The 24,725-nt window shown below is 37.9% G+C and overlaps 1 protein-coding gene across 4 annotated transcripts in view; it reads left to right on the plus strand.

Annotated features, from left to right (window-relative positions):
• AKAP6 (A-kinase anchoring protein 6) overlaps positions 1-24,725 on the plus strand; it is a 527,287-nt gene that overhangs the window by 375,141 nt on the left and 127,421 nt on the right. For all 4 annotated transcript variants that reach the window (XM_066277686.1, XM_066277688.1, XM_066277687.1 and 1 more), the window contains exon 9: positions 22,283-22,403. In XM_066277686.1, coding sequence (XP_066133783.1) covers positions 22,283-22,403 — 121 coding nt within the window. The remainder of the gene's footprint in view (positions 1-22,282; positions 22,404-24,725) is intronic.

Raw genomic sequence — 24,725 nt, forward strand, 5'->3', positions numbered from 1 at the left:
AAATGCATGTTCTATGCCTATCCTCAAGAACATTTTCTATGGCTCTAAGCTTTCCACACCCAAAGAAAAGGGTGAAACCTCATCCATCAGAAAATTGATAGTGTCCTAAGATAAAAAATAATGCATATTGGAGGAAAGTCAAATTCTTATGCCATTGAATCCAGAGAGGAATTTCCCCTGTAGTTCTTTAAACAGAAGACTGGCACCTATGCTACTGCATCTCTACAAGAGAATCCAAATTCCCAAGGCATTATTTTATGTAGGCTACAGAAGGGATGTTATGACATAATTCAATAAGAGCCGTTCTGTAACTAATAATGCCTTACAGTCTGAGCATAGCACTCTCTGGGCAGAATCAGCGCGGATGGGTGAGATAGATGAAGTCGTCTTGGGAGAGGTCTTTGTATTAATTCTGTTACCACGCTTTTGTTAGGGATTGGGCAACCCAGAGTTATTTCTAGGTTATTTACCTCCTGCCCTATCCCTGAGAGTAAATATTCTCTAATGCCTATTAAATCTTTGACAACCAGCTAGGCTTAGGGTGGGGCGGTACTTTTACAAAAAGGTGAGCTGCCCAAACAACACTAGTGTGCCAGGAGTGGATCCAGTCACCTCTAACACAGAGACAGTGACATAGAAAGGCTCATGTTTTGTTTTGTTTTTAAACATCACCTTGGCTTTGTCTTCTGAAGTACAGTTTTCTCCTTTGGGTTAGAATCACTACCTATTTTAACTGCTTCAGAATGTTTTTCCAGCCCTTCGGCTAGAACTCAGTGCAGCATATTACCTGAAAATTTAGAAAAGGGTTTGACTTCCAGACAGCCTAACAAAATTCTCTAACTACATTCAGGAATCAACATTGGGATGTCTAATTTTATGGCCAATCTTGGAGGTTATTATTTTTTTTGTTTTATGGCTTTTATTTCAATAATAAATGTTTATGAACAGATGGTCCATGGGTTCATTAGAAAGTAAAGCTAGTCATTAACAAATTTGTAGAGTAGATTTTATTTTTCTTAGACATTTTCACATGTACATGGGTCTATATGAGATTTGAGAAAATTACTGCTGGAGAGAACTCCATAGTCCTTTTTATTTATTAATGGCAAAGGCAGCCTGTTTTTCTCATGAGGAAGTCGCTCATGAATTTTCATTCAAAATAGTAAATTAGTGTCCACACTTTAATATGTTTAGAGTGGAAAGGGATTCTACATGCAACTGTGCATATCAGATTCCATGTTGGGAAAGCTAAATTTTATTCTTTAATGATATGATGATTGAGCAAGGTACCACTATTGCATCTCCCTGCTGTGTTTACATGCCACATGGAGTAGAGGATGATGGGTAATTCTGCTCTATTATTAGTATTTTATTTAGGTAAAATTATTAAACCATATTTTTACAAGGTTTTTTTTTACCACTTCCTTTAGTTTCATTTTTGAAAAACAGGGGCAAACTTCCTTGAGCAAATACTGTGAGCAGTGAATACTTAGTGAATATTTGGGGAAAGAATCAATATACTAAAGAAGCTTGGAAAACTGGATTATTTAATATAAGTCCCAATACAGACAAGCTGGTATTTCGGAACCAGTCTTGTGGTGTTGGTATGAAATGAACCGTTAAACATACAAAAGATGGATTCTTAAGTGCTCCAAAATATATACTACTCAGCCCTAGGTTAAAAAAAAATACACAATTTCCAGGACTTTTAGTGTTATCTTTTCTTTAATCAATAATTTCTGTATTTTTATTTCTTCATTTGGTGTCTGTTTTAATGAAAATTCCTCAGTGGGCCAAGCTGAAACCTCATATATTCATACACACCTCCCATTGATTTCACTTGGGTGAAACTTTATCTTTTAAGCAAAGTTTAAGCTGAAATGTTCAGTTAATGATGCTCACTTTAAATACCAAAGGCTGAATGCATTCATGTATTCAAACACTCAGCTAGTCAAATATAACTCTCATCAGGGTTTAGAGAAAAGATTAAATCTTAAACTATACCAGCCTCACAAATAACATATTGCTACTCAATATGTAGAAAAATGATACTAAATAAGTTTGTTAGTATTTTATATCTGTGCTGAAAGGACCTGAAATCCTTTTAACCTTAAAAAGGCAGAGAAAATGGTAGATAAGATATTGGGAAAAACCTTTGGCATTATCTATAGTAGTTGACCCAAACTCAGAAGTAAACACTAAAGGAAATATATTCAATACATATTTATTTCTCCATTGTTTTTTTTCTCATCTCTATTAGATTCTTAGACTATGGAATAAATACATTATAATTTTGTTTGTCTAACAAAAACTGACTTTGAGTTAGAAGACTTTTTGTCCTCATAACATAATTAAGCTTTCAAACCTCCTAAGATGGGAATGTTATACCCAAGAGAATGTCCAACTTCTTTTTTTGTGAACCCTACAGGTATATAGCAATTTATGGAAAAATTATCCAAAAGCGTAACTTTTCTGAGGGGGGGGTGGTGATGTTTGCTTTCATAGAGTAAAATATGAGTTTCCTTTGTATAATTTCATAGAAAACATAATATGTTCTGAGAGTACCAAAAGGTATGTTTTGAGATCTTTTAACATGAAGGAGATTATATATTTGAGTGAATGAGTTGACAAAAATCTAAACACAATTACAAAGAAAATTTTACTCCAAAAAAATTTTTACTCTAAAAAAGTAGTTCCCACTATTATATTCCTTAAAGGATTCTGAGCTACTTGCCACAAGTTGAAGTCATTTCAGAAGGTTTAAAAAGAACCAACAAAGCACTTCTCATAATTAATTGCTGGTTTGCGGCAAAGTTCTATATTTTATTTCATTCAATTTGGAAAATTTTCAGGTCTTTCTAAGCTGTGAATGAACACATGGCCAAGAATCTGAAATCAGGCTCAAATGTTTTTAAAAAATGTGTTTTTTTGTTTTGTTTTTTTTTTTTTTTGCATTTTTCCGAAGCTGGAAACAGGGAGAGACAGTCAGACAGACTCCTGCATGCGCCCGACCGGGATCCACCCGGCACGCCCACCAGGGGCTACGCTCTGCCCACCAGGGGGCGATGCTCTGCCCCTCTGGGGCGTCGCTCTGCCGCGACCAGAGCCACTCTAGCGCCTGGGGCAGAGGCCAAGGAGCCATCCCCAGCGCCTGGGCCATCTTTGCTCCAATGGAGCCTTGGCTGCGGGAGGGGAAGAGAGAGACAGAGAGGAAGACGCGGCGGAGGGGTGGAGAAGCAAATGGGCGCTTCTCCTATGTGCCCTGTCCGGGAATCGAACCCGGGTCCTCCGCACGCTAAAAAAATGTTTTTGTCCTCAGTATTTTGACTTTAAGAGAAGTTGTTTGGAAAACACTGGGCTGATTCTACACTAGTGAAACAAAATAATGGAACCAAAGATTTGCTCTCTCTCCAAGGAACTCAAGCCCAAATATTCTCAGCTAGGATGAAAACAGACCCAACTGGAGAAGAATGCATATTGTCCCTGTGTTAGATTCACTCACCATTTGTAGGTCTCCAGTGCAGACTCTCTGAGAAGGAGCCCGATGTGCATTTAATGAGAAGAAATGGCTTTTGTTCTGTAAAGAGAGTAATAGGAGGGAGCAGCTAAGTGGATATAAAGGCATGGTAAAGAGCCAGTGAAAAGAGTTTCCATTGTTCTGAATATTTTGTCATCCTGTGTATATTTTTCATTTGTTTAAAATCTATTTCTAAATCTCCTTTAACTTTCACTGGAGAAAAGAGGAGGATGTAAAAAGAATGGGAAGACAATTGAGATGAACTGAAAATCTATTGCCTCTAACCTTTCTAAGTAAGCATATGGACCATTCTCATATACTATACCGAAGGCAAAAATCTTCCCTTCAGAATGAAAGAAGAAGCCGGTCAGTGGTGCCCTCATTGCTTTGGGATTGGCATTTTGGGGTGAGATACTATTACCTCTGTCACGTACTGCTTTTCTGAAGTTATTCTTGCCCCACTAAAGGTTTTTGGTTTCATAATCTATACTCAGTCATTATTCATCAGGTACTATGGTGAGCACTAGGGATGCAAAAGTAAATTCGTTCTTTACCCTTAAATTGTTTAGTCATAATCAAAGATTCTTTGTTATCATTCACATATGGAAAATAAACCAATATTTTTTCATTTCTTTTCCTGACTGATCATTTTTATGAGATGCATACTTTCCTGGTAAGGCTAGAAAAAAACCTGCTTAAAGATCAGTGTTCAGGCTCTTAAATATAATGCTTATAGTCTCCCCTAATAATTAACATTCTCTTTAAGGAATAACTCTTGGCATAAATGCTATTTTTCAGATTTCCAATTCTTCTCTCTTCTTTTAGACAAGTATATTGTCCGAAAGAGGACATAGAGGGCTTACATGATCTTGTGATTCTGGGATGCAATAAGGTGCCCTGTTTTAATGTGGTCTGTGGGTGCAGGCCAGGCTGGCTGGGTTCATTGAAATGGGTCTTGATCTGGATGTTATGAGGTTGTCTCCATCAGAGCACTATAACTGTGCTGTTATCTCTTGTCTTGGTCAGGAGGTATTTCCTGACCAAAGACTCATCTCAACCCTCATTGGTCCATCAAATCTCTAGGTCAGGCTTCAGAGCCCCAGCCAACCTTTTCCTGCTCCCCTTGGAGGTCATTGTGCAATACCTCTGCCAAATTCACCAGCTGAACTTCCAGAAACCTCAGGGGGGTTGGGGGTAGGGTGGGGAGAGAACAGGGTAGCAAAGGCAGTCCTGACCACTCCAGGTTATTATGAGGGCACTGATTAGGATGATCTCTTCCCAGACTTCCTAGCAGGAAATGAAACTGACATACTTGCACTTTTGGCTTCCCTTCAACCTGCCTCACATGCCTTTTCTCTAGGTCTTAGTCCAAAGGAGGGGAGGATACACATCGAGCCCATGCTTCTCTTGCCTTTATTTCTTTCTTATTCCCCAAGTCCACTAAGATGGAAGGGTAAGCTATTTCCTTCTTTTCCCCTTTCCTTTTAATGTTTCCCTTGGCCATTCTCTCCTAATTTGAGGGATGGCATTCCACTTTTCCCTTGTTTTCTTATAGTTAAAACATGAGTGAGTACAAGGAGAGTGAAATGATGACCATGATTCAGGAGGTATTTCTAAATTATTGTGCCTGTCATATGAACAAATGCTTATTAATCATTCTTTGACACTTACAAAATTAATGAAAAAAGCCTGATGGTTTATTTTCCCCTGTTACAGTGGTTTTTGTTTGTTTTTTAGTGTTTTAAAATGTATATTTGCAGATTTCATGCGTATGCTTCAAGTCCTTGCTATTCAAAGTGAGGTCCATGAACAGCAGAATTGGTAGTGGCTAACGTTTTCTAGAAATGCAGGATCTCAGGACCCACCCTAGAAACCCTGAATCAATACCTGCATTTCAACAAGATCCTCAGCCATGCTGTATGCACGTTAAACTTTGATAAGCACTGCTCTAGGCCACCATAGCCTTACTGAAAGTATTGGCTACGTATACTTTTGGCATTCAGTAAACATTTAATAGTCAGTTCTATGTGTCAGCTAGTGACAATCCTTGCCCTTGGGTACTTATGGTCTTAATCAAGGATCTATATAATTATGGTAGAGTAATTAAAGTAAAGTAGGAAATTCTGAGTCTAGTCCTCCATCACCAGGCACCTTAATTTTTTTGACAGTTCTATTAAGATTAAGTTGTAAGTTATGAAAAGTGAATGTTTTTTGGAAAGCAGTTATTTAATGTATAGAGGCCAGAATTAGGTAGTAATAAGATACTTGAAAATGAAGATTCATACCTCAGGCTGATGCTTCACTAGAATGAATTAGGGTTTTTTGTTTGTTTATCTTTTTTTCTTTATTACTATTTTTATTTTTCAATTACTTTTGACATACAATATTATATTATTTCAGGTGTACAACCCCATGATTAGACAATATATAACTTACTAAGTGATCATTCTGATAAAACTCATACCTATCTGACATCTATAGTTCTTAGAATATTATTGGTTATATTACTTATGCTGTACTTTATATCCTCATGACTATTCTGTAACAACCAATTTCTACTTCTTAATTTCTTCACCTTTTCACCCATCCTTTTTACCCCCTTCTATCTGGTAACTATCACAATGTTCTCTATATCTATGAGTCTGTTTCTATTCTGCTTCTTCATTTATTTTGTATTTTAGATTTAATTGTTGATGGCTCTGTATTTATTGCCGTTTTATTGTTCATATTTTTTACTTTTTTTCTTTTTCTTCTTAAAGAAGATCCTGGCCCTGGCCAGTTGGGTCAGTGATAAAGTATTGCCTGGTGTGTGGAAGTCCCAGGTTTGATTCCTGGTTAGGGAACACAGGAGAAGTGACCATGTGCTTCTCCACCTTTCCTTCCCCTTCTCTTTTTCTTTCTCTCGCTCTTTCTTTTCCCCTCCCACAGCCATGGCTCAATTGGTTCAAGCACATTGGCCCCAGGCACTGAGGACAACTCTCTGGCCTCCCACCTGAGGTGCTAAAAATAACTTGGTTACTGAGCAACAGAACAATGACCCAGATGGGCAGAGTATCACCCCATGGAGGGCTTGATGGGGAGATCCTGGTAGGGGCACATGTGGGAGTCTCTCTATCTCCCCTGCTCTCACTTAATTAAAAAAAAGACTCTTTTTTTTATAATTTTATTTTTTTAATGGGGTGACATCAATAAATCAGGATACATATATTCAAAGATAACATGTCCAGGTTATCTTGTCGTTCAATTATGTTGCATACCCATCACCCAAAGTCAGATTGTCCTCTGTTACCTTCTATCTACTTTTCTTTGTACCCCTCCCCCTCCTTCTTTCCCTCTCCCTCTCCCCCCTCCCCCCGTAACCACCACACTCTTATCAATGTCTCTTAGTCTCACTTTTACGTCCCACCTACGTATGGAATAATGCAGTTCCTGGTTTTTTTCTGATTTACTTCTTTCACTTCGTATAATGTTATCAAGATCCCACCATTTTGCTGTAAATGATCCAATGTCATCATTTCTTATGGCTGAGTAGTATTCCATAGTGTATATGTGCCACATCTTCTTTATCCAGTCATCTATTGATGGGCTTTTTGGCTGTTTCCATGTCCTGGCCACTGTGAACAATGCTGCAATGAACATGGGGCTGCATGTGTCTTTGCGTATCAATGTTTCTGAGTTTTGGGGGTATATACCCAGTAGAGGGATTGCTGGGTCATAAGGTAGTTCTATTTTCAGTTTTTTGAGGAACCACCATACTTTCTTCCATAATGGTTGTACTACTTTACATTCCCACCAACAGTGTATGAGGGTTCCTTTTTCTCCACAGCCTCTCCAACACTTGCTATTACCTGTCTTGTTAATAGTAGCTAATCTAACAGGTGTGAAGTGGTATCTCATTGCAGTTTTGATTTGCATTTCTCTAATAGCTAAAGAAGATGAGCATCTTTTCATATATCTGTTGGCCATTTGTATTTCTTCCTGGGAGAAGTGTCTGTTCATGTCCTCTTCCCATTTTTTTATTGGATTGTTTGTTTGTTTGTTGTTGACTTTTATGAGTTCTTTGTATATTTTGGATATTAGGCCCTTATCTGAGCTGTTGTTTGAAAATATCATTTCCCATTTAGTTGGCTGTCTGTTTATTTTGTTATCAGTTTCTCTTGCTTAGCAAAAACTTCTTAGTCTGATGTAGTCCCATTCATTAATTTTTGCCTTCACTTCTCTTGCCATTGGAGTCAAATTCATAAAATGCTCTTTAAAACCCAGGTCCATGAGTTGAGTACCTATGTCTTCTTCTATGTACTTAATTGTTTCAGGTCTTATGTTTAGATCTTTGATCCATTTTGAGTTAATTTTAGGACAGGGGGAGAGACTGTAGTCCAGTTTCATTTTTTTGCATGTGGCTTTCCAGTTTTCCCAGCACCATTTATTGAAGAGGCTTTCTTTTCTCCATTGTGTGTTGGCCCCTTTATCAAAAATTATTTGACTATATATATGTGGTTTTATTTCTGGACTTTCTATTCTGTTCCATTAGTCTGAGTGTCTATTTTTCTGCCAATACCATGCTGTTTTGATTGTCGTGGCCCTATAATAGAGTTTGAAGTCAGGTATTGTAATGCCCCCAGCTTCATTCTTTTTCTTTAAGATTGCTTTGGCTATTCAGGGTTTTTTATAGTTCCATATAAATGTGATGATTTTTTGTTCCATTTCTTTAAAAAATGTCATTGGAATTTTGATGGGAATTGCATTAAATTTGTATATTGCTTTGGGTAATATAGCCATCTTGATTATATTTATTCTTCCTAACCAAGAACAAGGAATATTCTTCCATATCATTATATCTTTTTCAATTTCCCTAGTTTTTATTATATAAGTCCTTTACATTCTTTCTTATGTTTATTCCTAGATATTTTTTTGTTGTTGTTGCAATCGTAAAGGGGATTATTCTTTTGAGTTCATTCTCAAATGTTTCATTATTGGCATATAGAAAGGCTATTGACTTCTGTATGTTAATTTTGTATCCTGCGACCTTACTGTATTGGCTTATTGTTTCTAGTAGTCTTTTTGTGGATTCTTTGGGGTTTTCGATGTATAGGATCATATCATCAGCAAAAAGTGATAGCTTTACTTCTTCTTTTCCGATATGGATGCCTTTTATTTCTTTGTCTTGTCTGATTGCTGTGGCGAGAACCTCTAGTACCACATTAAATAAGAGTGGAGAGAGTGGACAACCCTGTCTTGTTCCTGATTTAAGGGGGAAAGCCTTCAGTTTAGTGCCATTTAATATGATGTTAGCTGATGGTTTATCATATATGGCCTTTATCATGTTGAGATATTTTCCTTCTATACCCATTTTGTTGAGAGTCTTAAACATAAAATTGTGTTGTATTTTATCGAAAGCCTTTTCTGCATCTATTGATAAGATCATGTGGTTTTTGTTCTTTGTTTTGTTGATGTGGTGTATTACGTTAACCGTTTTACGTATGTTGAACCATCCTTGAGATTCTGGGATGAATCCCACTTGATCGTGATGTATTATTTTTTTAATATGTTGTTGTATTCGATTTGCTAGTATTTTGTTTAGTATTTTAGTATCTGTATTCATTAGACATATTGGTCTGTAGTTTTCTTTTTTTGTGCCATCCTTGCCTGGTTTTGGTATGAGGGTTATGTTGGCCTCATAAAATGTGGTTGGAAGTATTGCTTCTTCTTCAATTTTTTGGAAGACTTTGAGTAGAATAGGAACCAAGTCTTCTTTGAATGTTTGATAAAATTCGCTGGTATAGCCATCTGGGCCTGGACTTTTATTTTGGGGAGGTTTTTAATAGTTTTTTCTATTTCTTCTTCACTAATAGGTCTGTGTAGGCTTTCTGCTTCTTCTTGACTCAGTCTAGGAAGATTGTATTGTTCTAAGAATTTATCCATTTCTTCTAGGTTGTTGAATTTAGTAGCATAAAGTTTTTCATAGTATTCTACAATAATTCTTTGTATATCTATGGTGTCCGTGGTGATTTCTCCTCTTTTTTTTTTTTTTTTTTTAATTTAAAAAATTTTATTTTTTTAATGGGGTGACATCAATAAATCAGGATACATATATTCAAAGATAACAAGACCAGGGTATCTTGTCGTTCAATTATGATGCATACCCGTCACCCAAAGTCAGATTGTCCTCTGTCACCTTCTATCTTGTTTTCTTTGTGCCCCTCCCCCTCCCCCTTTCCCTCTCCCATTCCCCCCTCCCCCCCGTAACCACCACACTCTTATCAATGTCTCTTAGTTTCACTTTTATGTCCCACCTACGTATGGAACAATGCAGTTCCTAGTTTTTTCTGATTTACTTATTTCGCTTCGTATCATGTTATCTAGATCCCACCATTTTGCTGTAAATGATCCAATGTCATCATTTCTTATGGCTGAGTAGTATTCCATAGTGTATATGTGCCACATCTTCTTTATCCAGTCATCTATTGACGGGCTTTTTGGTTGTTTCCATGTCCTGGCCACTGTGAACAATGCTGCAATAAACATGGGGCTGCATGTGTCTTTACGTATCAATGTTTCTGAGTTTTTGGGGTATATACCCAGTAGAGGGATTGCTGGGTCATAAGGTAGTTCTATTTTCAGTTTTTTGAGGAACCACCATACTTTCTTCCATAATGGTTGTACTACTTTACATTCCCACCAACAGTGTATGAGGGTTCCTTTTTCTCCACAGCCTCTCCAACATTTGCTATTACCTGTCTTGCTAATAATAGCTAATCGAACAGGTGTGAGGTGGTATCTCATTGCTGTTTTGATTTGCATTTCTCTAATAGCTAACGAAGATGAGCATCTTTTCATATATCTGTTGGCCATTTGTATTTCTTCCTGGGAGAAGTGTCTGTTCATATCCTCTTCCCATTTTTTTATGGGATTGTTTGTTTGTTTGTTGTTGACTTTTATGAGTTCTTTGTATATTTTGGATATTAGGCCCTTATCTGAGCTGTTGTTTGAAAATATCATTTCCCATTTAGTTGGCTTTCTGTTTATTTTGTTATCAGTTTCTCTTGCTGAGCAAAAACTTCTTAGTTTGATGTAGTCCCATTCAGTAATTTTTGCCTTCACTTCTCTTGCCATTGGAGTCAAATTCATAAAATGCTCTTTAAAACCCAGGTCCATGAGTTGAGTACCTATGTCTTCTTCTATGTACTTAATTGTTTCAGGTCTTATGTTTAGATCTTTGATCCATTTTGAGTTAATTTTAGTACAGGGGGAGAGACTGTAGTCCAGTTTCATTCTTTTGCATGTGGCTTTCCAGTTTTCCCAGCACCATTTATTGAAGAGGCTTTCTTTTCTCCATTGTGTGTTGTTGGCCCCTTTATCAAAAATTATTTGACTATATATATGTGGTTTTATTTCTGGACTTTCTATTCTGTTCCATTGGTCTGAGTGTCTATTTTTCTGCCAATACCATGCTGTTTTGATTGTCGTGGCCCTATAATAGAGTTTGAAGTCAGGTATTGTAATGCCCCCAGCTTCATTCTTTTTCTTTAGGATTGCTTTGGCTATTCGGGGTTTTTTATAGTTCCATATAAATCTGATGATTTTTTTCTATTTCTTTAAAAAACGTCATTGGAAGTTTGATGGGAATTGCATTGAATTTGTATCTTGCTTTGGGTAATATAGCCATCTTGATTATATTTATTCTTCCTAGCCAAGAACAAGGTATATTCTTCCATCTCATTATATCTTTTTCAATTTCCCTTAACAATGGTTTATAGTTTTCATTATATAAGTCCTTTACATTCTTTGTTATGTTTATTCCTAAGTATTTTATTTTTTTTGTTGCAATCGTGAAGGGGATTATTCTTTTGAGTTCCTTCTCAGTTGTTTCATTGTTGGCATATAGAAAGGCTATTGACTTCTGAATGTTAATTTTGTATCCTGCGACCTTACTGTATTGGCTTATTGTTTCTAGTAGTCTTTTTGTGGATTCTTTGGGGTTTTCGATGTATAGGATCATATCATCTGCAAAAAGTGATACCTTTACTTCTTCTTTTCCGATATGGATGCCTTTTATTTCTTTGTCTTGTCTGATTGCTGTGGCGAGAACCTCTAGTACCACATTAAATAAGAGTGGAGAGAGTGGACAACCCTGTCTTGTTCCTGATTTAAGGGGGAAAGCCTTCAGTTTAGTGCCATTTAATATGATGTTAGCTGATGGTTTATCATATATGGCCTTTATCATGTTGAGATATTTTCCTTCTATACCCATTTTGTTGAGAGTCTTAAACATAAAATTGTGTTGTATTTTATCGAAAGCCTTTTCTGCATCTATTGATAAGATCATGTGGTTTTTGTTCTTTGTTTTGTTGATGTGGTGTATTACGTTAACCGTTTTACGTATGTTGAACCATCCTTGAGATTCTAGGATGAATCCCACTTGATCGTGATGTATTATTTTTTTAATATGTTGTTGTATTCGATTTGCTAGTATTTTGTTTAGTATTTTAGCATCTGTATTCATTAGACATATTGGTCTGTAGTTTTCTTTTTTTGTGCCATCCTTGCCTGGTTTTGGTATGAGGGTTATATTGGCCTCATAAAATGTGTTTGGAAGTATTGCTTCTTCTTCAATTTTTTGGAAGACTTTGAGTAGAATAGGAACCAAGTCTTCTTTGAATGTTTGATAAAATTCGCTGGTATAGCCGTCAGGGCCTGGACTTTTATTTTTGGGGAGGTTTTTAATGGTTTTTTCTATTTCTTCTCTACTGATAGGTCTGTTTAGGCTTTCTGCTTCTTCTTGACTCAGTCTAGGAAGGTTGTATTGTTCTAGGAATTTATCCATTTCTTCTAGGTTGTTGAATTTAGTGGCATAAAGTTTTTCATAGTATTCTACAATAATTCTTTGTATATCTACGGTGTCCGTGGTGATTTCTCCTCTTTCATTTTGGATTTTGTTTATATGAGTTCTTTCTCTTTTTTCCTTGGTAAGTCTTGCCAAGGGTTTGTCAATTTTATTGATCTTTTCAAAGAACCAGCTCCTTGTTCTATTAATTTTTTCTATAGTTTTTCTGTTCTCTAATTCATTTATTTCTGCTCTGATTTTTATTATCTCCTTTCTTCGGCTGCTTTTAGGTTGTCTTTGTTCTTCTTTTTCTAGTTCCTTAAGGTGGGAAGTTAAGTGGTTCACTTGGGCTCTCTCTTGTTTGTTCATATATGCCTGAAGTGATATGAACTTCCCTCTTATCACTGCTTTTGCTGCATCCCATAGATTCTGATATGTCGTATTGTCATTTTCATTAGTCTGTATAAATCTTTTGATCTCTGCACTTATTTCTTCTTTGACCCATTCATTTTTTAAAAGTATGTTGTTTAGTTTCCACATTTTTGTGGGATTTTTTTCCTCTTTTTTGCAGTTGAATTCTAGTTTCAAGGCTTTATGATCAGAAAATATGCTTGGTACAACTTCAATTTTTCTGAATTTGCTGATGTTGTTTTTGTGGCCCAACATATGGTCAATTCTTGAGAATGATCCATGTACACTGGAGAAAAATGTATACTCAGTCACTTTGGGATGAAATGTCCTGTAGATGTCTATCATATCCAGGTGCTCTAGTGTTTTGTTTAAGGCCACTATGTCTTTGTTGATTCTCTGTTTGGATGACTGATCTAGAGCTGTCAGCGGTGTATTGAGGTCTCCAAGTATGATTGTATTTTTGTCAGTTTTTGTTTTAAGGTCAATAAGTAGCTGTCTTATATATTTTGGTGCTCCTTGGTTTGGTGCATATATATTAAGAATTGTTATGTCTTCTTGATTCAGTGTCCCCTTAGCCATTATGAAATGGCCATTTTTATCTCTGAGTACTTTTCCTGTCTTGTAGTCAGCATTATCCGATATGAGTATTGCTACACCTGCTTTTTTTTTGGATGTTATTTGCTTGGAGTATTGTTTTCCAGCCTTTCACTTTGAATTTGTTTTTATCCTTGTTACTTAGATGAGTTTCCTGTAGGCAGCATATAGTTGGATTTTCTTTTTTAATCCATTCTGCTACTCTGTGCCTTTTTATTGGTGAGTTTAATCCATTTACATTTAGTGTAATTATTGATACTTGTGAGTTCCCTATTGCCATTTTATATCTTGCTTTCTGTTAGTTTTGTGTCTTGTTTGATCCTTCTCTTTCGTTTTTCTATCTTTTGTTTTTATTTGGTTGTATTCCATACATCTTTCCTCTGTTGCTATCTTTTTTATCTCATGTGCTTCTGTGGTGGTTTTTTCAATGGTGGTTACCTTTGAGTAATGAAAAGGGTCCCTACCCTGTTCATTGTAGCAAACTATTTTGTGAGTACTTTTGCACTCCATCGTCTTTGCTACTGTTAATCTCCATCTTCTCCCCCTCTTTCTTTTTGTTGTTGTCACAGTTTAAATTTGGTTTTATTGTGTTCTTCTTGGAGCTTTTACTTGTGGCTCTGTTTTTTTTTTGTTCTTTGTATCTGATTGGAGAACCCCCTTTAGTAATTCCTGGAGTGGGGGTTTTCTGATGATAAATTCCCTCATCTTTTCTGTATCTGTGAATGTTTTTATTTCTCCTTCATATTTGAAGGATAGCTTTGATGGGTATAGTATTCGTGGCTGAAAGTTCCTCTCTTTCAGGACTTTAAATATTGGGGTCCACTCTCTTCTAGCTTGTAGAGTTTCTGCTGAGAAATCTGATGATAATCTAATGGGCCTTCCTTTATATGTTGTATTCTTCTTTTCCCTGGCTGCCTTGAGAATTTTTTCTTTGCTGTTGGTTTGTGTCAATTTCATTATGATATGCCTTGGAGTAGGTTTGTTGGGGTTAAGAAAATTCGGTGTTCTGTTTGCTTCTTGAATTTGAGGCTTTAGTTCTTTCCACAGGCTTGGGAAGTTCTCATCTATTATTTGTTTGAGTATGTTCTCCATTCCATTTTCTCTCTCTTCTCCCTCTGATATACCTATTATTCTTATGTTATTCTTTTTGATGGAGTCAGATAATTCTTGTAGAGCTATCTCATTTTTTTTAATTTTTGAGTCTCTTTCTTCTTCTCTCTGTTGTGCCTCAAGTTGCTTGTCTTCTATTTCACTAATCCTCTCTTCTATCTGACTTGTTCTATTAGCTAAGCTTGTTACTTCATTTTTCAGCTCGTGAATTGAGTTTTTCATCTCTGTTTGATTTGTTTTTATAGTTTCAATTTCTTTGGACATATATTCTTTGTGTTCATTGAGTTGTTTTCTGAGCTCCCTAAATTGCCTTTCTGTGTTTTCTTGTATATCTCGGAGGATTTTTAGGATTTCTATTTTGAATTCTCTGTCATTTAGCTCCAAGGTTTCCAATATATTAAATTTTTTCTCCATAGATTTTTCCTCATCTAGCTGTGTTACCTCTTTTTCTTTTGTATCCATGATATTCGATTTTCTCTTCCTTAATGGCATCTGAGGGTGGTTTTGTTGATAGTATTAATGAGATTTAATAAAGAATAAAAGTTAAAAAAATAAAAAATCAAAAAGAGTTGTTTTTTTAAAAAAAAATAATGAAATAAAGAAAAATAAAATAATAATTTTTAAAAAAAGGAAATTATTCCCCCCCCCTCCTTTTTTCCTCTCCTCTCCCCTTTTTCTTGAGAAAATCTTGTGGTGAACTGTGAATTATAACAAACAATGCCTGTGATGGAGGTCCTGAATTGGGGAAAAGTAATAAAGGGGCAAAAAAAAAAGAAAGAAAAAAAAAGGAAAAAAAAAAGGGGGGGGCGGTATGGACCCACAAAAAGCAAATAAGGAAAAAATTTGGGTCAAGAATAAAATGATTTGCTTTTAGGTGTTGGTGTTGTCTAAGAGTTATGATGAGAGGAATAAGAGAACAGAAAAATGGGGGGACAAATTTAAAAAATACTATTGTATTTAGTGGAACAAGAATTAGATAAAATTGAGAGCCAGGGATGGGAGCACTGCTAGTGAGTTAAAAAGGTGAAGTAAAAAACCCCCAAAATGCCACAAACATAAGTTTGAGTCCCAGATAAGATAATTTGTTTGTTATTGAGGTTTGAATGAGAGGAGATGTAAAGGAGAAAGGAAGAAACTAATATAGAGGGAGAAAAGAAAGAGAGAGAGAGAAAAAAAGAGGGAACCAGTAAAAGAAGAAAAAAGAAAGGAGAGAGAGAGTTAAGGGTTTTGGAGTGCAACCCTCATAGAGAGAAAGGAAGAGGAGAAAAAAGATAATGGGAGATGTAACACTTATGGGTAGTGTAGTTCAAGGAGAGGAGAGAGTAAGACCGGCAGAGAGTTAATCGGCCAAATTGGAGGAGGAAAAAAAGTATCAAGAATGAAGATAAGAGAAACAGACAAACAAATATAATAAAATGGGATAGGTTATAAAGTCTGCAGATTATTCTTGATTTTGAGAGGTTATCTTCTTGTTTTTTCTTTTCTCTCCCTCTTCCTGGTCAGTGACTCTGTACCCCAGGTTCTGCCCCTTTGGCACGCTCAGGTAGAGGTTTGCAGTTGATAAGTCTCTATGGCAATGTCATGTATTGTGCTTTAGTCTCGTTGGGAGTCAAGGCTCATTAGCTTTCATAGGCTCCGACAGTGAGAGAGTCCGTGTTCCTGGAGCCTTTCTCCTAGTCTTTCCTTCCTCAATTAGTAGCCTGATAATCCAGCTATGGGGTTGTTGCTGCCTCTGCCTGGATAGTAAGAGGTTCAAAGTGCTGGCAACTCCCCACTCTATTTCCACTCAGCACAGGGCTCTGGGTAAGGCTCAGTCAGTCAGAGCTGCTAGCATAATCAGGCGGGCTTTCCGCCCACTCAAAGACCTCTGGCTCTGCCACTCTGTCCGGTAACACAGGCGAGCACCCACTTCCGAGGTGCTTGGAGGAAACTCTCATTCACTATCTGCGCGCGCAGACCAGGATATCCGGCCAGTAGTCTCACACTCTGAGTGAAACCCCCAACCGCATGGAAATTTGCAGCGCTGGAATTCGCTCTCGCTCCGTTCCATGCGCGGCTTTTGCAAGGTGCTGGGGCAGCCCGAGATTCCGCTTTTGCCCACACAAAAGCCCCTGACTCTGCCCCTCTGTGCGATAACACGGGCGCGCCCTGCCGAGGCACTCGGAGGAATCGCTCACTACCTATCTGCGCGCACACACCAGGATATGAGGCCAGCCGCGTTTCCCTGAGTGAATCCCTCACCAGCACGGAAAATCTCCACCGTTGGAATTAGTTCTCACTCCCTCCCGTGCGCGGCTTTCCCAGGGCGCTGGGGCTGCCCAGAGATTCTGCTTTCGGCCCACAGAAAGGCCTCTGACCCTGCCTCTCTGTGGGGCAACACGGACACCCACTTCTGGGGCTTAGGAAGAGATCTCTCGCCCACTAACTGCGCACCAACCAGGAGAACTGGTAAAATGGCTGCCCCGCTTGTCTTTCTTTGTTTGGGTTTGGCGCGAGTGTTAGCTTGTATTGCCCGGCTTGCCACAGGAACAGTTTTTCCTCCGCTAGGATCTCCGTGCCACAGCCTGGTTCGGCCCTTTGTGCGCGTCGTGGATGTATTCACCCCCTTTGCCCGCCTCAGTTTCTATATTCACAGTTACCAGAGAAAGCCGCCCTGTTTAGGTTAGTGAGGAAGGCGGAGCATTTCTTACTCCCTATTTCCTTCAGGATTTGGTTATATATTTAGCCAATTTTTCACTCGACCATACCTTCGGGTGTATTGTGAAGCATCTGGAGGCTCCAAGTATAGGTTTTTCTGTTTCTGGTTGAAGATCTTGTTGAGTTTTGGGGGAGATTTATCGGTATCGCTTCCTACTCCGCCATTACTCTGACCCGGAACCGATTTCTCCTCTTTCATTTTGGATTTTGTTTATATGAGTTCTTTCTCTTTTTTCCTTGGTAAGTCTTGCCAAGGGTTTGTCAATTTTGTTGATCTTTTCAAAGAACCAGCTCCTTGTTCTATTAATTTTTTCTATAGTTTTTCTGTTCTCTATTTCATTTATTTCTGCTCAGATTTTTATTATCTCCTTTCTTCGGCTGGTTTTGGTTTGTCTTTGTTCTTCTTTTTCTAGTTCCTTAATGTGTGAAGTTAAGTGGTTCACTTGGGCTCTCTCTTGTTTGTTCATATATGCCTGAAGTGATATGAACTTCCCTCTTATCACTGCTTTTGCTGCATCCCATAGATTCTGATATGTCGTATTGTCATTTTCATTTGTCTGTATATATCTTTTGATCTCTGCACTTATTTCTTCTTTGACCCATTCATTTTTTAAAAGTATGTTGTTTAGTTTCCACATTTTTGTGGGATTTTTTTCCTCTTTTTTACAGTTGAATTCTAGTTTCAAGGTTTTATGATCAGAAAATATGCTTGGTACAACTTCGATTTTTCTGAATTTGCTGATGTTGTTTTTGTGGCCCAACATATGGTCAATTCTTGAGAATGATCCATATACACTGGAGAAAAATGTATACTCAGTCACTTTGGGATGAAATGTCCTATAGATGTCTATTATATCCAGGTACTTTAGTGTTTTGTTTAAGGCCACTATATCTTTGTTGATTCTCTGTTTGGATGACCGATCTAGAGCCGTCAGCGGTGTATTGAGGTCTCCAAGTATGACTGTATTTTTGTCAGTTTTTGTTTTAAGATCAATAAGTAGCTGTCTTATATATTTTGGTGCTCCTTGGTTTGGTGCATATATATTAAGAATTGTTATGTCTTCTCGATTCAGTGTTCCCTTAGCCATTATAAAATGGCCATTTTTGTCTCTGAGTACTTTTGCTGTCTTGTAATCAGCATTATCAGATATGAGTATTGCTATGCCTGCTTTTAAAAAGAAGATTCTTTAACATTTTGTGTAATACTGGTTTGGTGCTGATGAACTCCTTTAGCTTTTTCTTGTCTGCAAAGCTCATTATATGTCCTTTAATTCTAAATTATAGCTTTGCTTGGTAGAATAATCTAGCTTGTAGGTCCTTGCTTTTCATCACTTTGAATATTTCTTGCCAGTCTCTTTGGCCTGCAAAGTTTCTGTAGAAAAATCAGCTAATAGTCTTATGGGAGCTCCTTAGCAGGTAACTAACTGCTTTTCTTTTACTGCTCTTAAGACTCTCTCTTTGCCTTTAAACTTTGGCATTTTAATTATAATGTGCCTTGGGTGGGCCTTTTTCAGTTCATCATGTTTGGGACTCTCTGTGCTTCCTGGACTTGTATGTCTACTTCCTTTACCAGGTTAAGGAAGTTGTCTGTCATTATTTTTTCAAATAGATTTTCATTTTCTTCCTCTCTCTCTTCTCCTTCAGGCTCCCCCATAATGTGAATGTTGGTGTGCTTCAAGTTATCCCAGAGGCTTTGTATGGTATCTTCATTTTTATGGATTTTTTTTTCTTTTTGATGTTTTGATCAGGTGCTTTTGCTTCCTTATCCTCCAAATATCTGATTTAATTCTCTGCTTCATCTGCTCTACTGTTGATTCCCTGTAATGTAATCTTCATTTTAGTTATTGTAATCTCCACTTCTGATTGTTGGGGGGTTTTGTTTGTTTGTTTTCTAGCTCCATTTTTATATTTTCTATCTCTTTGTTGAAGTTCTTACTAAGTTTATCTATTCTTCCCCTAAGTTCACTGAGCATCCTTATAATCAGTATTTTGAACTCTGCATCTAGTAGATTGTTTGTTTCCATTTTGTTTGCTTACTTTTTTTGGAGTTTTGTTCTGTTCTTTTATTTTCAATATGTTTCTTTGTCTCCTCATTTCATCAGCCTTTGTGTGTTTAATGTTTTAGGTAGAGCTGCCGTGTCTCCCAGACTTTGTAGAGTTGCCCTATGTGGTAGGTGTCCCATAGGTCCAGTGGCACAGCCTCCCTAGTCACCTGAACTAGGCCCTCCAGGTGCATCTCCCATGTGGGCTGTGTACACCAACCTGCTGTCATTGAGCTTTGATTGCTGTTGGCATGTCAACGGGAGGGAGTTACCCCCAGGCCAGTCAGCTGCAAGGATTGGCTATGACCACCATGGAAGATCTGCTGTGCAGGGGCCAACCTCACAGAGCAAGACTTAGTTCACTGGGGCTCCGGTGCCCACTGAGCCTACCCCTCGAGTATAGAGGTGGTAGGATAGTGCCCAATGTGGTCTGAAGCTGTCCACTAGGTGTGCTGGTTCTGGGGCTTCCCAGGAGTCGCAGGCCAAGGTCAGCTGCCACCTGTGTTTTGCCTAGGGGCACCCAGCATGAGCTACCAGTGATCTGCAGGTAACTGCTACTTCTATTGAGCTTGGAGGTTCCCTGGAGAGGCCAAGCTGTGAACCAAGGCTGGCTGCCACTAATGCCAGGCCTGGGGTCACTTATTGAGAGTTACTGGGTACACTAAGGTCAGAAGCTGCTTGTTTGAGAGAGATTTTAGGAAAGCTTGAGCATGAACCAAGACAGGCCATTCGTATGGAAAAGCTACTGGAAACAACTTAGGTGAGCCCAAAATTTGGGTGGAATAGGGTCTTAGGGAATTATCAGGCTGGGGCAAACAGTGGGAGCCAGGTTGATGGAGACTCAGTTATGGCATCTGCACGCTGACTCTGTGGTGGGAGGGGGCCTCAGAAAATGAACAACGGCCTCTGCTAGCACTTTTGTCTGGCAGAAAACTGCCCCTCTCCCTCAGCTTCTTGTGCTGATGCCAGACAACTGAATCCTTCCCCATAATGTTCCTGGTTCCTTTCAAGCTGCTGGCCCAGTGCTGGAGCTCAGAGTGAGTGAGTCTGAGTAAGTCCATGCACAGTCCCTTTACGAGGAATGCCTTGGACTCTAGCAGCCCTCTATCTCACTCAGCCACAATCGCTGCTGGTTTTTACAGCCTGAACTTATGGGGCTTTCTCTTCCTAACACTGGAGCCTTATGCTGGGAGGCCTGGCATGGGTCTGGGACCCCTGGCTCCTCACGAGGGAACCTCCACACCAAGATATTCCTCATGATTTTTATCTGCCATACGTGGGTATGAGACTAGCTCATTCCGTGTCTCTGTCCCTCCTGTCAGTCTTGATGTGGCTTCTTTACAGCCTGAGTTGTAGGACTTCTGTTCAGCTAGATTTCAGGCGATTCTTAATGGTGGTTGTTTTGTAGTTTAGTTGTAAATTTGGTGGGGTTGTGGGAGAATGAGAGTCCCGTATTTACCTATGCCACCATCTTGACCAGAAACCCTGATAGGGCTTAGTTCAGTTGGAGTATGACAATACTCTAGGATTTCTTTTAGGGAGATGTTATTTTGGGGAAATACAAGGTCATCGTTTTTCATCTGCACTTTCATTTTCTGATCACAGTGTTTTAGAAGAATCTGGGCTTTACTTATTCACTGGGCTTTCAATAGAGAATCGCATTAATCCTTTTAAGCTCCTTATTCTAATGATTTATTTTGTTGAAAACCATAGTGATCCTCCTTTGAATTTTAATGATTGCTGCCTTTTCAAAGATTCATTGTTTTGACTTCCTGTCCTTACCTTTGTTTCCTACATGTCTGTGGGGAACACCTGTCTAATACTGGATCTGCCCCGGGTTCTCACTGGCTTACCAGAGTCACTCAAGCCTATCTCTGAGTGTTAAGCTGAAATGCTGGCTACTCATCCATGACAATAAATGTAGGATATATGTTTGCATAGATAGGCAGATAGACAGCAGAGGGAAAGATAAATGATTGAGCCATTTCCCAGTGAAATTTATATTTTGGATTTGAAAGTGAATTATGGTTATTGTAGAGAAATAAATTAGTATTCTTTTTAAAAAAATTTTTCCATTGCTTTGAGAGAGAAGAAAAAAGAGAGAAAGAGAAAGAAAAAGAGAGAGAGAGAGACATCAACTTGTTGTTTCACTTAGTTGTTCGATTTAGTGTGTACTCATTGATTGCTTCTCATACATGCCCTAACCGGGGGTTGAACCTGTGACCTCTGGTGTGCCAAGTCAATGCTTTATCCATTGAGCCACCCAGCCAGGGTGAAATTAGTATTCTTAATCATAAATCTATTGGGATGTAGTATCTATGGAAAAAATCTAGTATTTGAGAAAGGAGTTTGAATTTAAGGGTGTTACTCTTACCCCCAAATTCTAAACTGTGTAACTTTCACAAGGCACTGATCTACCATTTCTGAGCCTGTTAAATATTACAGTGCTCTTTTTTTTTTAAGTGAGAGAAGGTGAGATAGTGGGATAGACTCCTGCATGTGCCCCAACCGGGATCCACCTGGGCAACCCCCATCTGGGGCTGATGCTCGAATCAACTGAGCCATCCTCAGCGTGCCCAAGGCAATTGCTCAAACCATTCGAGCCACTGGTTGCAAGAGGGGATGAGGGAGATAGGGGAAGAGGGAGAGAAAGAGAAGCAGATAGTCACTTCTCATGTGTGCCCTGATCAGGAATGAACCCAGGACTTCCACATGCCAGGTCAACACTCAATCCACTGAGCCAACTGGCCAGGGCCAACAATGCTCTTTTTCAGGGACGTAGTAGTAGTCATTTTGTTCAAGTGCTGCAAAACCTCAAAAGGGTTAGCAAATGGATATTGCCATGATAATATGTCTCAGGTAGGAATATCGAAATTACATGTTATGATTTCAGAATCTAAGAAGTGGCAATGTCACAAGCTTGAGTCCTTCTTTTGCCCACTGTGTCACCACACAGAGAATTTTTTTTGTTCTTTTTATAGGCATCACCTAGGAACATCATGGGTTTTCAAGCATATATTATTCTAATATGAGATTTTAACAACTACACTGTATTTATGCATAATACATTTTGTGTCTTATCTTCAGGCTTCTAGACTTTGATTCAGAATATCAGGAGCTCTGGGATTGGCTAATTGACATGGAGTCCCTCGTGATGGACAGCCACGACCTGATGATGTCAGAGGAACAGCAGCAGCATCTTTACAAGGTTAGAGCTACCCTTCTTGCCTTTACCTTGCTGTGGAAGATCTGATTAGCCTGACAAGTCTCTCTCTCTCAGGATATCTTTGCGTTTATTGTATGTATCATGGTGTCTATTAGAATTCTCTTCCCCATCCCCAAACTCATTTCCATCCCTTGTATGCTGACAGGCTGCACCGACATCGTAATTGCAAGAAAGTTCCCTTTATCACATTCTATTTGGTGTAATTCTATAGAAGGACAAAGATTTATCTTCAAGATGAATAGCAATAAATGAAACTGCATTAATAAATAGACTGAAACAAAATGAAGGGTAAATGGAGTGGTAGCATTTAACCAAATGTGTTTTGATTGGAGCACTCAGGTAGATTCTATATACCCCTCAGATATTCCTGGAGAAAGAAGGAAATTTGCCTTTAGTTTGGCCTGCTGCTTTCAGGGTCCAGGACTTGTCCAATTTAATATTTATTAGTGATACATAGAGCAGACGTTGTCATATTAAATCAATACATTTGTATGTGATTTAAGAAAACTGGCTTGGAACTCACATATTGATTGCAGGCAATCCATCTAATAACTATCTATATTGTTTTCCATGTCTGCTAATTCACCCTTAGCCTAGTGCATTTTACCAATTCCACTTAAATAGTCTTAGAAGTTCTTGCAAAAATAACCCTGTGATTTTGACTGGAAAAAAAAATGGTCACAAGATTACAGTGTCTGAAAAAGCTGTTGGGGAGGGTAGAGGGACTTTTCACTGAAATATCAGACTGTAGTAAATCTTCCCCATTTAGGCAATTTTTATTGGAGTAATTCTGACAGTTGTCATCCTTGAATTGCTTTGAGCATATGGCATATTTCAAAGAGCAGATTGTGAATCATAAAAAATAAAATTAATAACTAACCACAGAATCAGCACCAGTATAATGACAAGAAACAGCTACCCTCTAGTTTTTTAAAATTTCTTATAGAATAAGAAGTACATTCAAGGTCAAATAAAAGTTGTCTTCTTTCTTCTTCAATTCTTATCTTTTTATGTTACCTTTCCTTAATATATTATTTTAACTTTTACTTCCTCTAATGAGAAATATTTATTTGTACTTTTTCAGGGTCTGGTCGACTTTAATTAATGTCCCCTGGGAATCATCTTGGTTAAGAAAACATATAAGCTCCCCAGGGACTCAGCAAATGGTGATATTTTACTCCCTAAAGAACTCTGTCCAACATTAATCAAGTTTGTTGACTATTAGCTGTTTCCTGTATGGATAGCTGTCTACATTAACAACAAACTTTCCAATATATCTTCTGGCATAACATATTGTTAGAGTAACAGCCTCAACTTAATGTAACGAAATTGAGGTGACTTTACATTTTATGTCAGGATCAAGAATTACATATGAAAAATGCCTATAAATCTATATTAATTTATAATGCAAAAATATTTGTTGTATTCCTAAGGCTTAGGATAAAAAATCGAGCCAAACAGGAAAATATAATATAAAAGTTACCTAATCATAAGCCATTATCTTAGATTTTATTACATTCATGCTGCCAAATAACATTTTTTCTTTCTGATGCATTTTGTATTTTGCACATTAACCACTGTTTTTTCAGAAACAGTGCCATTCTTTGTCAAAAGCACATCCATATAATTTACATCACAATTAATAGGAAATCACAGAACAAAAAGCGCAGTCTTCTTTTTCTTGTGCTTTCCTTATAAGTGCTCCACCTGAGAATTCTCATTCTGGCACATTGGAGGCCGCGATCCCACCCACCCAGTATGTACTTTTGGTATGTAGTCTTTTTCCAAACGTTTTCCTACTGGGATTCTTTATTTGTGACTCATGCTTTGTCATCTTTTTTTTTTTTTTTTTTTTTTGCTTTTAGGTGTTTAACATATCTAAGTTTTTAGACTAGCATTAACTTTGCATTTGACTTATAAGCCATATTGAGTTAGAAAACAAGGGCAAACACAAGAGGTGTCGAGTTTCTCCCTATATAAATTCCCAAATTATTCCAGAAGTTTGGAAACTTCCAAAGTAATTCTGACAGTATTGACTAAGGGGTAAATTAGAATTTTGGTGGCTTCTGAATTAGAAAAAATGATGGAAAATTAATTTCAGATCTTTGCCAAACATTTTCATTTCAGTGTTTCATTCCTTGGTTCTATTCTGCTTTTTTTGGAATTAACTGAGATGGAGGTCTGGAGCCTACTGATCACAGAGACTCCTGAACGAGGAGAACTTGCAGCTGGTCCCCAGGCCTGCCTGGATTTTCAATACCATTTGAGACTACCTTAATTATTTTCAATCTTTAAATGTGTTGA

The sequence above is a fragment of the Saccopteryx bilineata genome, chromosome 4 (assembly GCF_036850765.1).
Source record: "Saccopteryx bilineata isolate mSacBil1 chromosome 4, mSacBil1_pri_phased_curated, whole genome shotgun sequence".
Classification (NCBI taxonomy): domain Eukaryota; kingdom Metazoa; phylum Chordata; class Mammalia; order Chiroptera; family Emballonuridae; genus Saccopteryx; species Saccopteryx bilineata.